This window comes from Panthera leo, chromosome D4 (genome assembly GCF_018350215.1).
Source record: "Panthera leo isolate Ple1 chromosome D4, P.leo_Ple1_pat1.1, whole genome shotgun sequence".
Classification (NCBI taxonomy): domain Eukaryota; kingdom Metazoa; phylum Chordata; class Mammalia; order Carnivora; family Felidae; genus Panthera; species Panthera leo.
In genome coordinates, this window is record NC_056691.1 from 40,286,310 (window position 1) to 40,300,578 (window position 14,269).

The window sequence follows — 14,269 nt, forward strand, 5'->3', positions numbered from 1 at the left end:
ATTCACAGTTCTTGCACATAAACACATCCATCGCCACTGCATTCACACGGTCTCAGGACTCGATTCAACACATACAGATTTCTCGGTAAGGATAAATTCAAAAAGGTAATACGAGGCTATGGAATATAAGAGATCACTGCTGAGAACATATTAAACCTGCACCTGTTCTCACCGTCTTTGAATAAAAAAGAAAGTCTTAATTAACTAGTACCTGACCTGGGCCCTCCAGTTAATCAGACGGTTGTTTCATTGCCCACTAGTGGTTTTTATGAGAAGGAGGTTCATCAAAAGCACTACCAAGTCGCAGTAATCCCATGTGGTTCATCCACGGTCTCCACTTGACAGAGGCCAGGGATCCTCGGTGACCCAACCTCGTTGTGTCCACAGGTGTGTCAGGTAACCTTGGCATCCCTCGAAACTCAACGCCAGTGCCAGGCTTCCGCCTCCCAACAAGAAGAGAGCTAGTTCTTGCTCTCTTCTGGAACCTGAAACATTCTATTTATTCTTCACGTGCCACATTGCAGTCAATTTACACACAGACCCTTCTTGCACCCACCACTGTATTGTCAGAGACGACAGCTGTACACCAACACTGGGAGAGAAGAATGCTGGTCATCAGAGAACCACGAGGCACATGCCAGCAGGGAACTGCTCAATCAGGAGGCGAGAGACTGCAGCACGGCTAAACCCCTGGCATATTCCTATGGATCAGAACATGGGTCTAACTGACAGTCCCTCCCTGAGAGGTCAGCTCCTTACGCCCAGCAGGTCGGGAAGTTCATACACAATTCTAATTTTTTTTTTTTTTATTTATTTTTTTAATTTTTTTTTTTTAACGTTTATTTATTTCTGAGACAGAGAGAGACAGAGCATGAACAGGGAAGGGGCAGAGAGAGAGGGAGACACAGAATCTGAAACAGGCTCCAGGCTCTGAGTGGTCAGCACAGAGCCCGATGCGGGGCTCGAACTCATGGACTGTGAGATCATGACGTGAGCCGAAGTCGGACACTTAACCGACCGAGCCACCCAGGCGCCCCCACAATTCTAATTTTTAAAACGGACCTCTTTGATGTGTCACTAACAGTTAAAGGGGAAAAAAAGCCTCTCATTTTCCCTTCAGTTCTAAACGGTGGAGATGTTTGTATGATCTAACAGTTTGCAAACCTAGTAACTTCCCAACAGAGTCAGTTAAAATAACGCAGTTGTTACCACAAAGATTCGGAAGCAGGAAAATCTAAGTCTGTGGTGGTAAATCCATTAAGCAGAAAAGGACAGCAGAAAATAGTTTTCTTTTGTGGAAATAATTGAAGGCCTCTCTCATCTCTTAGCCTGCATCTGTTCACTGGAAATTCGGGCAAAAATATTCACAGGAATAAATTAATCATCAGGTTGGCATGGGGACCATCTCTTGCTACAGAGAAGTTGAAGCATCACTGTTGGCACTAGAAACATAAAACAAAACATGTGGTTCACTCAGCAGGAGGGAAAAGAGCTCTACTGAGCTTAACGGCTAGAAGGTCGCAGAAGGAATGTCATGGCATCACAAATTCAAGAAAAACTGAAATAACTAAAAGTTCGCATACAAAAAAAACTGAAGAATTGTTTACAATTAACTCATATTTGTAATCACAGGGAAAATAATCTGCTAAAAGAAAAGGATCGAATAGTGGACTACTTCCGCAATATTTTTTTTTATTTCAAAAAAGATCAGTAACGCAGGAGACCTGGGTACAGAAACACCACACTCTATGTTGAGGAAATAAAAGGATCCATCCAAGTGAGGTTTCCCTGCGAATGAAGTCTATCCTACTAACTTTCAAAATGTCATTTTAAAACATTTCTACTCATTCTAAAATTTCCTCAACATATGTGACCCAATATGTGACACTCCACCTTTTTAAATGGAACGTACTAGATTAAATTTAACCTTTTCCCAATGTCTCAGAGACAGAATTATGAACATGATTTTCTCACTGGAGACCGAACAGCAAATCAGGGTTGAGGGTGGGGGAAATAGTAAGGTACCGATATTTGCTGAGCACCTACTATGTGCTTTACTCCCATTACCGCATTTAAATGAATTTTATTTTATCTTCCCAATAAATGTAGGCAAGGATGAAAGAAACTGACACTCAGAGAAGCTAGTCCCAGGCCTCCCAGGCAGTAAGTGGCAGGCTGGGAATGAAACTCAGGTTAGCCTACCAAATCTGAGGGCCTGTCTCTCCAGAAAGGGACAGCTCGTTTTGAATACCTAAGAAAAGCAAAACCAGGTGGCTGTGCTCTGGAGTTCCATGACCATATGCCATATTTTCTTTCTTCTTTCACTGCCATTTTTTGTCACTATCAACAAACTGACTTCTAAACTACCCCCCTCACAACACCTTCCAGAGCTCTGGCAAAATTATGCCAAAAAGCAAAATTTATTAGAATCAGGTAAAAATTAATTATAAACAGACTCTGGATGGAGGCCACTACTACAAGCAAAAGGCAAGATTATTAGAACGTGAACTCTAATATCTACTTTGGCTACGCATTCTGGCTTTGGACTCTATGTCAAGGAGGTGAGGCTCTCTATGAGATAATGTACTGTATTAGTATAATGCATTTGGTGATACATTACTATAATATGTTGCTACTTACAAGAACATGTACCAGGGAGGGACATTTTGGCAACATTGAAAAGGAAACACAAAACTGTTAAAGAGACAGTCTTAAGGGACACAAGAAACAATGCAGACCAGCAATCTAAAAGAACAAGATAAATTCTAAAATGGTTAAACCTGCAAGTTTGCTAACGTGAGCAGGACAGGGAAGTAAAAATTAAAAGAAAAAAGAAGGGTGCACGAGTGGCTAAGTTAAGTGTCTGACTCTTGATTTCAGGTCATGATCTCACAGTTGCGAGATTAAGCCCTATGTCGGGCTCTGTGCTGGGCGAAGCGCTTCCTTGAGATATATTCTCTCGCTCTCTCTCTCTCTCTCGCTCTCTCACTCTCTCTAAGAAAAAAAAGAAACAGGAAGTGATGGCAGATGTATATAGCTGAAAAGAGCCTGAAAGAGGCAATGAATGGAAAATAAAATGTGAGAAACTTAGGAAGTGAGGTAGTATTAAAAAAAAAAAAAAAAAAAAAAAACAACAACTATTGTTTTCAGGGGCGCCTGGGTAGCTCAGTCGGTGGAGCATCCGACTTCAGCTCAGGTCATGATCTCGCAGTCCATGAGTTCGAACCCCTTATGAGGCTCTGTGCTGACAGCTCAGAGCCTCGAGCCTGCTTTAGATTCTGTGTCTCCCTCTCTCTATGCCCCTCCCCTGCTCATGCTCTGTCTCTGTCTCAAAAATAAATTAATAAAAACATTAAAAAAAAAAAAAACTATTGTTTTCAGGATGTGAAAAATTATAACACAGTTGACAGTAGGAGCAGCCACACACACACACACACACACACACACACACACACACACGTTTTAGAAGTACACAAAACGTTTCTGATAGTGACGAATCAAAAACATCTCCATCACAGGGTCATTGTTGGGATACTGCTGTTCTAAGAACCAGTCATACTAACAATGAAACACCTGAAACAGTTGAATGAATGAGTAATTTTTATGCAAACACGGACATACAGATCAAAGGAACAAAACAGAAAGCCCAGAAACAGAGCACCATTATTCTAATGAATTTACTATTTCACAAAGGAAGCATCATACATAAATTTTCTTTCTTTCACAGACAGCAAATGGTGTTGGAAGGGTAGGTTAGCAATTTTAGGGTTGGCACGACGCAGGGGTCTAAATTAAATACAGTTGGGTTAAGTTCAGGGGTTTTTGTTTGCTTTTTGTTTTTAGTTCAACTATTTCCTTACTCATTTTCAGCCAGCTGGATCTGTCCATTTCTGAGAAGTGTGTTGAAGTCATCAATTACGATAACAGCCACATCTGTTAGTTTTTGCTCATGTACTTTGATGTTCTGTTGTTAGATGCATACACACACATTAAGAACTGTTATGTTGGGGCGCCGGGGTGGCTCAGTCGGTTGAGCATCTGACTTCGGCTCAGGTCATGATCTCACAGTTTGAGTTCGAGCCCCACATCAGGCTCTGTGCTGACAGCTCAGAGCCTGGAGCCTGCTTCCGATTCTGTGTCTCCCTCTCTTTCTGTCCCTGACCCACTCACATTCTGTCTCTGTCTCTCTCAAAAATAAATAAACATTTTTAAAAAATTAAAAAAAAAAAAAGAACTGTTATGTCTTCCTGGAGAACGGATCCTTCTATCATTATGTAATGTCCTTTATCTGTAATAACGTTCCTTACTTTGAAGCCTGTTCTGTCTGAAATTAATAGAGCTACTCCTGCTTTCTTTTGATTAGAGTCAGCATGGTATATTTTTCTCCATCCATTTACTTTGCTTTAATGTTTATTTTTGAGAGAGAGAGAGAGAGAGAGAACAAGGGGGGGGGGGGGGGGGGGAGAGGCAGACAGACACAGAATCTAAAGCAGGCTCCAGGCTCCGAGCTGTCAGCTCAGAGCCCAACACCAAGCTTGAACCCACGAAACGTGAGATCATGACCTGAGCCGAAGTCAGATGCTAAACCAGCTGAGCCGCCCAGGTGCCCCTCCATCCATTTACTTTTAATCTAGATGTGTCTTTATGTTTAAAGTCATTGATACATACTTTTCGATCCATGCTGGCAATCTTGGTCTTTTAATTGGCATATATACACCACTGATACTCAAAGTGATTATTGATATAGTTGGATTAATACCTACGGTATTCTTTGGTTTCCTATTTGTTGCCCTTGTTCTTTGTTCATATTTTTGTTTTTTACTCTTTTTCTGCCTTCTGTGATTTTAATTATTTTATATAATTTCATTTTATCTCCTTTCTTACATATATCTCTTTTTTTTTTTTAGTGGTTGCTCTAGAATTTGCAATATACATTAACAATTCAAGTCATTTTCAAATATTCTCTGTACTGTCTTCACAGTAATTGTTCCAAAATAAAGAGGTTATTTTTTTTCAGTCCTAATCACAAGTCAGTTTTTTTCTTTTTAAACCACATAAACAAACATTCAATAGTATAAACATTAAAACATTTGGACAACATAAAAAATGTTTAACTAACATAAAGAAAAAACAACTGGGGAGATATCTGAAGCAAATATAACAGAAAATTAAAGAGTATATATGTTTTACAGGTCATAAGTTACATAAGAGAAACAGTGAGAAAAAAAAGTTAAGCATGTGAAAGAAAACTAGAATTCATATAAAAGGAACTGCAACGTGAACAATGGTAATATAGTATATGTGCTGCCGAAGCGAGCACTAAAGAAAAAGTTTAAAAACATAAGCTGTTAGATACTATCTGACTAACAAAACCATTTCAAACAGTACCCAGTGGTGGTGATGCTCTATGGAAAGTCTAGTCAAAAGAAACCGCTTCACTTACACAGTATTGGTGGCCACATAAACTGATAAAACCCTTTTGAAAGTGCTACGGACTAAACTGCATCCCCCAAATACAGCTGTTGAAGCCCTTACCTCCAACGTGATGGTGTTTGCAGATGAGGCCTATGGGAGATAATTAGGTGTATACAGGGTCCTGAGAGCAGTACTCTCGTGATGGGATTAGTACCTATATAGGAGACGTCTGTCTGTCTGTCTGTCTGTCTGTCTGTTGTGTGAAGACATCAAGAGAAAGCAGCCACCTACGAGCCAGGAGGAGTGTTCTCACTGGAACCTGACTGTGTCGGCACCCTGAGCTCAGACTTCCAGCCTCCAGAGCTATGAGAAAATACATTTCTATTGTGTAAGCCACCCAGTCTGTGTCGCTTTGTTACGGTGGCCTGAGCTGGTTAATGCAGAAAGGCAATTTGAAATATATTGTATAAAGAGCAATAAAAATCTCCATCCCTTGTAATCCAGTAATCCTAGATCTGTGAAGTTCATCTTCACAGAATCTTTGGAGGTAATTCAACAATATGACAAAGCGAAATACATGAAAATATTCATTACCTAGTTTTAAGTTTTTAAATTGGTTAATAATCTAAATGTCTAACAGTGGAGAAATGAGTAATTGTGGTGTTCCACTTGATCTAATAGGATAGCATATAAAATCATTACAAAAACTATGTAAACTCACAGGAAATGCTTGCAATAAAATTAAGTGCAAACCAAAAGCAAAATTCTGCAATATGAGGTTACTCGTGTAAAAAAAATATGGGCAAGATATAAAAGGTTAGGTATAAACAAAATTAAATTTTTTGGAAAACAATTTTTTATTTTAGTTTAATTAAGGTTATAAGAAATAATACTCAAAAATATACTTGCTAGTAACTTTAGACAGATCCTTTTTTGTTTTTTTTTAATGTTTATTTATTTTTGAGAGAGAGAGAGACAGACAGTGTGAGCTGGGGAGGGTCAGAGAGACAGAGAGGGAGACACAGACTCCAAAGCAGGCTCCAGGCTCTGAGCTGTCAGTACAGAGCCCGATGTGGGGCTTGAAATCACGAACTGTGAGATCATGACCTGAGCCGAAGTCAGGCACTTAACTGACTGAGCCACCCAGGTGCCCCTGGACAGATCCTTTCTTACGTATTAATAAATACATCCTAACTCTTGAATTACAGAGAAGTATTTCTTTCTGGCAGTAGTCACAACTCCCCCAAAAAAGTCAGAATGAAATATTTACATTTTATATAAGAAAACCGTCCAGTTTTATTTACTACATACTTCTTATTGTGTTACTACTTACATAGAGATGGTTTCCAATGCATCTTCAAAGATGTCCTGGAGGGGAACAAAAAATACAGTGAGTTTCTCAAGAATCAAGACTATGTGTGTATATGCAGGGGCAGCGGGTGGCTGGGATGGGATGCAGTAGAGTCACTCAACTCCCACTAAGGGACTGTCTTCTAGAGAAATCAAGCAACTGAATTTAGGTGAGGGTTAATCTTTTTTTTAAATAATTAAGACTAGTAAAACTAGCAATCAAATGGGACCAGTTTGAAGAGTGTGATTTCTTTAACAGCGTTGTGTCTCCTTCCTCAGTCTCATTCATACCACACGCAGAATAAAACAAACTGGACTTGCCCAATTTCGTCTTTTCTTGCTCCGTGGCTGTTAGCATCCCCCGGACCTTCCTTTCACATCTAGCTTCATGAACCTTCTAGCTGGTCTTCCTGCCATCACCTTTTCTCCCCCAGTTAATGTGTCCACAAAAGACAGCCCTTTCCTTCATGCCACTGGTCTGCCCGTTCAAAAGCTACAACAGCAGAAAAACCCAAGTGCAGGTGTGTACACACACACACACACCTCACACTCATACACACTAACACACTCATAAACTCAGTCATACACACACACTCACAAATACACATCCACTCACAAATGTACATACATATAAAGCTTACAAAAATCAAACCAGGCTCCTCATCCAAATACGTGGGACCCAACATAACCCAGTCCAATTTTCTTTTTTAAGTTTACTTATTTATTCTGAGAGAGAGAGCAAGCCATGGAGGGGCAGAGAGAGAGAGGAAGAGAGAGAATCCCAAGCAGGCTCCACACTGTCAGCACAGAGCCCGACTTGGGGCTCAATCTCATGAACCGTGAGATCATGACCTGAGCCAAAATCAAGGGTCGCATGTTTAACGGACTGAGCCACCCAGGGGCCCATCTAGTCCAATTGTCAAAGCATCTTTCTCCCTGCATCCACGCCACCATCACCATAATCCGAGCACAAGGACTTCACTGGTCTCCCCACTCCTACACTTGATACCCTCCAATCGAGCCTCCACACAACTATATTCTTTTCTTTCTCTTCCTTTAATAAGCTCTTGCCATCCCACTGTCGTAGACCTTTTTACAAGCTTTATTGTACTTAGAATCAACCAAACTCCTTCCCATGATCAACAGAGCCTTGAGCAACTCTACCTCCCTCTGGCCACCTCTCTACCCACCTGCACCCTGGCTCCCTCCATTTCATGTGCAGGCCTGTCTTTGTGGTCCTTGAACAAGCCAAACCCCTCCTACATCTCTCTTCATTGCTCTCTCCTTCCCAGAAGGCTCTTTGCTCGACTCTTCCCGTGGCTGACGCATTCCCATCCTTCAGTTTTCAGCTCACAAAGAGACTGTCTCTAATGACCCTGATTAAAATTACTAAGAATAGCAGCTCATAGTTTCTCATCATCTGATTTATTTCACTCATTACATTTATCATAATCTGCGATCATTTTGTTTACTTACTTGGTTACAGGCTGCCTCCATCAGGGCAGGTTCTTATTTATCACGTCTACAGAAAAATCACCAGGGCTGGGCACAGTAGCTGCTCAACAAATACATGTTGCCTAACGAGTGCGTAAACGGAGTTCGGACTGTCAAGGCACTGATCACATCACCTCATTTAGAGCTCTGATGCAGAAATGAGGAAAGAGGGCTACCTGAGCTCTACATTTAGGCAGGAAAGGGGGGGAAAAACGTGTAAATACTAAGAAGATGCAACGTTGCAAGTAGTGGCAGAAGGTCAGACTCTGGATTCCCCAACCCGCTAATCCACACTGGGAGGGAGGCAGAGTCAACCGCAAGTCAAACTTAACCACACTCTCCTGGAGCAAAAGCGGAAGCTCATCAATTAACTACCAGAAGAGAAATGAACTAGTCCTGAAGCAAAGGCACCTAAGCCAAAAGTAAAAAGATGCTTCTCTGGCCTCCATTAAAAAATCCCCATTTAGAAGCAGACTCCTTTCTCCAAATCAAAAGTCTGTGGAGGCTGTTGGTATCACAGATGTTGTCATTTTGAATCACAGCACAACGTCTCACCTGTCAGCACACCGTTTATCATCAAGAGACCGTGAAGAAGGGAGAAACTCTGCTCTCCAGGAACACCAATCCGGCTGTGATGGTCCACTGCCTGTACCAGATACCAGCTCACAGTCCGTCTGGTGTGGTCAACCCCACCCGGGCCGATTTTGACCAAGGAAGGGGGAATGCAGAGATCACACGCCTGGAAGGCTACCGCGTACTGTCCCCTGCTCGTGAACCTCAACCCAAAGCAGGGCACGCAGCACACACTGAAAGACTTCCCGAGTTCCCTTAAGGAAGGACAACTCAGGGAGCCAGCTCTCAATTTAAAAGGAGATGAGGCTTTTAGTCTTATGCAAGAAATACTCCCTCAGAAGAAGAAAAAATAAGAATCTCACACAAGAAATCATCTTCACTTAAGTAACATCTCTCCATTTTGTCATAAGCAGAGCGTTCTCTAAATAAAGGACGCTGTACAACATGGGGCCATAGTTAACGATACTGCCTTGTGTATCTGGAAGTTGCTAGGAGAATAGATCTTAAAAGTTCTCACCAGCACAGAGAAAAGCATAACTCGGTGAGGTGGTGGATGCGTTATTATTATGGTGATCATTTCACAAATGTACATATATCACATCACTGCATTGTACACTTTAAACTGACAAAATGCTAAATGTTAACTACATCTCAACACAGAAGCTGTGGAAATTTACGTTTATTTGAGACAGAGAGAGAGAGAGAGAAAACATGTGTGTGAGAGAGCACAAGCAGGGGAGGGGCAGAGAGAAGGAGAGACAGAATCCCAAGGAGGATCTGCACCATCAGTGCAGAGGCCGATGTGGGGCTCGAACTCACAAACTGAGATCGTGACCTGACCTGAAATCAAGAGTCGGACACTTAGCCAACTGCACCACCCAGGCACCCCAGAAGCTGTGGAAATTTTTTTAATTAAAAAAAAAGAAAAAAAGAACGTAAATTTCTATTTTTTTTCCATTTAGATGAATAATGAAAATTGAATAGACTATCTCTATTAGGAATGGAGAAAATGCACCAGAGTTCTAGAGTATTATTCTAATAAACTAGAGGAAAGACAGGGAGAGAGGGAGAGGGAGAGAGAGCGAGGTCTATGAAGGCCAGACAAAAGGTGAAATGTTTTCATTTGGAAAAGAGGAAGGGTAAAGAGAACCAAGATTGAGCACATATCATGTGCCAGGCATTTTACAAAAGTTATCTCACTTGCTCCTCCCAATTTACATCAAGTAAATCGGGGTAAATCCTAGGTAATTACCTGACCCATATGACACAGCTGGTAAGTAAAGGAATTGGGATTCAAGCTCAGATCTTTAACTCCAAAGTATTTCTTTACTGTTAAAACCATCCACAACTTGATATTAAGGCACCCGGGCAGAAGTTGCAAGGGGGTGGGAGAGGAGGGGACAGCATATCTTCTCAAGGTCATACAGCAGCATGGTTGAGCAGGCCCTCCCAGGGATTAGCTCATTCTCTAGGAGAATATACTTGCGTTTGACTTTGCTATTTACTATCTGATTAGAACTCAAATACCATGAAGTTACATGTTAACTTCTAGATTTCTGAGTGGTAGTAAAACCTTAAAGACTATAGTTTTACTACCCTGTAGGATGCTACCCAGTTTTATGTATAACCTAGTAATCTTAATCTAACATTGCTTTATAAATACCCAGTTCCACAAATATTCTTTTAATCAGTTTACCATCCCAGTGGTTTCCTCCACGGATGGGTCAAATAAAACTTTTGACATGTTCATTTTATATCATTCTGGGAATTGTATTTGTAATTTGTGGAAATTATACTTTGACGTGAACACTGACAACACACTCTCTCCCTAGGTACCTGCAAATATGGTCTCCCAGATCCTTGGGGGAACTGATGTGGATTCCATGGGGGAGAAGACAGAAGTCAGAGAAGTCTCCCGTACCTCCCGCAGCACATACCCAGGGGCCAATGGCTTCTTTTTCCTTCTTTCTCTCTAGGTCCCGACATCCGGTTCAAATTCTGTCCCTCTGCTGCCTCTGCTGTCACGGAGCTCCTTTCCTCCGTGGACTCCCATCTAGATCCCAGGTCCGGCACTAGGTCTGCACAGACTGCTTATCATCAACGGCCTCCCACCCAGCACTAAGTACGCTTGCGTATATTCTCCACCGAGTGCAATGAGACCGCTCTACCTGTAGTCTCTTTGCTTCTCCACTCACCAACTTCCCAGTGCTTCTCCAGAGCTGGTTCTTATTCCCCCAGTGATCACCACAAGCTGTTTCCCTTAAACTTCCCAGGCCTGGGTAGGCTCAGGAGGTGGACCCCAGCTGAAACACACACAGTCAGGGAAGCATCCAGAGTCCTTCAAGTTTAATGACAGTTAAGAGAGGAAAGATCACCCCGCTGACAAACATGATGTGCTCACAGAAAGCGCCTGTGTTTAGTTTCCTCCTTGAAGGCTACCTCATTTGCCTCCCCCATGGCCACGCTGGGCGAACCTTAAGGAGCAATTACCCTTGGGTGTACTGTAACAAACACTTACGTGAGCCACACCTGGCCCCTGATCACACATTGCCTCAGCACGTTACCTGGCTCTTCCCAGAGCCTATCTTGCCTCCCTGGCTGGAGTCAAGGGCCATCATACTGCTTTTAAATCCACTTTAGAACCTAGCACGGTACTTTGCACTTCACTGACTCTTAGCAAATAACCGTTGGCTGACTGGCTGGCTGAGTACCCTTGTCTGGAGAGGAAAGGTCCTTACCTTGAGCGGTTTCATTTTGCAATTCAGCAAATGGACTGACTCTGTACATGAAGGATTCCCTGGAGGGCCTTCTGGAGGCAAGGCTAGCACTCCCGGGCCCGCTCCTGCTAGGTGGGGAGCCTGAAACTTTCCCCCTGTCCTCAGATGGAGAACCCTGGTCATGGGAACAGAGGGTTTGGGGGGCGGAGGGTGTGGAGGGGGTTGCTGGGGGTGCTACATCAACTACTAAGGCTTTTTAAGCAATTTTCATCTTAATTTGTTATATTTGTCATATTCTGGGTAGCCAAAATGCATCCAAGTGCGTGTAAGTAGCAGCAAGTTCTTAACAAATGTCCATTTAAGAATCTTAAATAATGAAGATACTAATGAAAAGGTTTACATTCTGTTTATCCCTAGTGGGGCACGGCCAAATAAGCTATTAAAAGTAGTAATGTAAATACTCTATATTAACTTCCAAAGAGACCAAACGGATTGACAACGTTTCAAGACTCTCCATCTGAATTTTACTTCATTTTGCAGTGTGAAAAGGAGTGCGTGGCAACTATTACTGCAAGAAGTAGGAAGAAACATGATGGAAATGAAAACTAGATACCACAAATCCAAAAGGCTGAGTCACTTCTCTAGGTCTCTCCCTCTCTCCCTTACCTCTTCCTCCTCCTCTGCCTCTTCCACCATTTTTGCGTCTCTCATACGGATGACTTCACCGGTCTGTGAGCTGATGCTACCATGTTCTCATCGAGCTGCTGTTCTTCAGAGAGGGATGACAAGGTTTGATGGGGCTCTGTAGACACCTTCCTCTTCCGTGGGAGCCCCTCACCCCCCACCCCATAACACCAGACCCTCCTCACTGGAGCTTTCACCCAATGTTCCCTTCTATTGACCAATGAAGCTGTGTGTTTGGTACCATGGACTCAAAGAACCCCAGAGCTGCCAACAACTCTGACAGGTCACAGATTCTGCCCCTGGCTCTAAGGCACATCTGGACCATTCCCAGGGAGATGAGACATGAAAAGGATGCCCCAACCTCCCCCGGGACTAGGGCGGGGATTTATACCCACGGATATTGGGATCCCAAGGACCGCAAACATTCCTGGGCCTGACATGCACCCCTGAATGATATTCAAAATGAGTATGAAGATAATTAAGATATTCAAAATGGTTGTTGAATCACTATATTGTACACCTAAAACTAATATAATACTGTATGTAAACTATACTCTGATTAAAATAGAATTTAATTTAACTTAATTAAAAAACAAGATGTTCAAAATGGGACACAGGACTGACATCAGATGTTAGAATTTATCATTATCATAGTGGTGTACCAGGATTTCTCAGGTACTAGATGTACATCTTTTCACACATGAAAGGAGAAGGGGCACATTGCTACAGGAATCATGAGAAATACATAAACTGAAGTGACATCATTGCCCACTATAACATCAACAAAGCATTGATTTTTCTAAATTAGGGTTAATTCACTAAAAAAACATCTTTTTGGTGTGTTAATGAGGTGACTTTTAGAAGAAAGGCTGGGCAAAGACCTTTTTTAAAAAACATATAAACCCTGGGCTCATCTCCCAGCAATAATTTTTCATTCTGCTCACACTTGCTATCCATTTCTCTCCTTACCTTTGTCAGGCTCAAAGAGGAGCCCATAGCCTGCCAGAGCATTTAAACTCCCCCATTGGATTCTGAGGGTTACCGCCAGCTGTGTTTTATATGCAAGGCTACATTTTTTAAAATTTCATATTGTGTGAGGGAGCGGCGATGCCCTGAAACCCTCTGAAGCCAAATGTAAAGCCCAGCTTCAGCATCCCATTTACTGGGTACGAAGGGCGCAAACACCACTCACACTCGCATTAGAGGATTAACATCAAAGCAAGTTCTCTGTGAAACCTTATCTGACCCACAGGGCTCTTCATCAAAGAGAAGGAAAGCAATTGGGTCCCATACACACACTCATATTCCAAGTTCCCACCTGGCCTTTGCAGCGAACAAAATGTGACCTACCCATGGTTTCAGAAGACCAGACTATGAACATAATTCTCCAATAGAACAGATTAAAAAACAACAACAACAACAACAACAACAACAACACGAGAGAGTTCACCTTCTGAACCTGCCCAGAAGGTTTGTAAAACTTGATTTGGGGGGATACACAAAGTAAAAAATTGTAGGTTTTCAAAGATTATTCAAAAATAGAGTTTTTAAAATTTTTAATAATACAAACAATAAATCAGCTGCCAGAAGAAAAAAAGTTGGGCCTTAAAAGTTTTTTTTTTTTTACACATTTGTCACCTGACATTGAAAATAATCTCACACTGAGTACAGTAAATATGGTCAGTTAATATGGCTCTCCGTTCCTCTCATGCCAAAAAAGTACTCTGATATTACCCCACAAGTTCTGTCCTTTTTTTTTTAAGTTTCACATTTACCAAAAATCACAGATCTGATGGTGAAAACTGGGATATAGAGTAACAATTCCATAGGAAGAATTACTTGGAACACAAAAATAAATTAAGCACATTTTCACTTAACAACTCTTACATGCCGATGAGTAAGGTTTTATTCAATCATTCACTCAAGCATCACAGGGGCAATGTAGTACATTTCCACCACAGTAAGGTGGAAAACACACATTTAGGCCTGGAAGTTACATTTGGGCCTGTTCTCACCCTGTCAATCCTTTCACTTCC

At 41.9% G+C, this 14,269-nt stretch overlaps 1 protein-coding gene across 1 annotated transcript in view; it reads right to left on the minus strand.

The window, feature by feature from the left end:
* TTC39B (tetratricopeptide repeat domain 39B) overlaps positions 1-14,269 on the minus strand; it is a 123,981-nt gene that overhangs the window by 84,082 nt on the left and 25,630 nt on the right. The window contains 1 exon segment of the mRNA XM_042912460.1: positions 6,749-6,783. Within this exon segment, the coding sequence (XP_042768394.1) occupies positions 6,749-6,783 (35 nt within the window).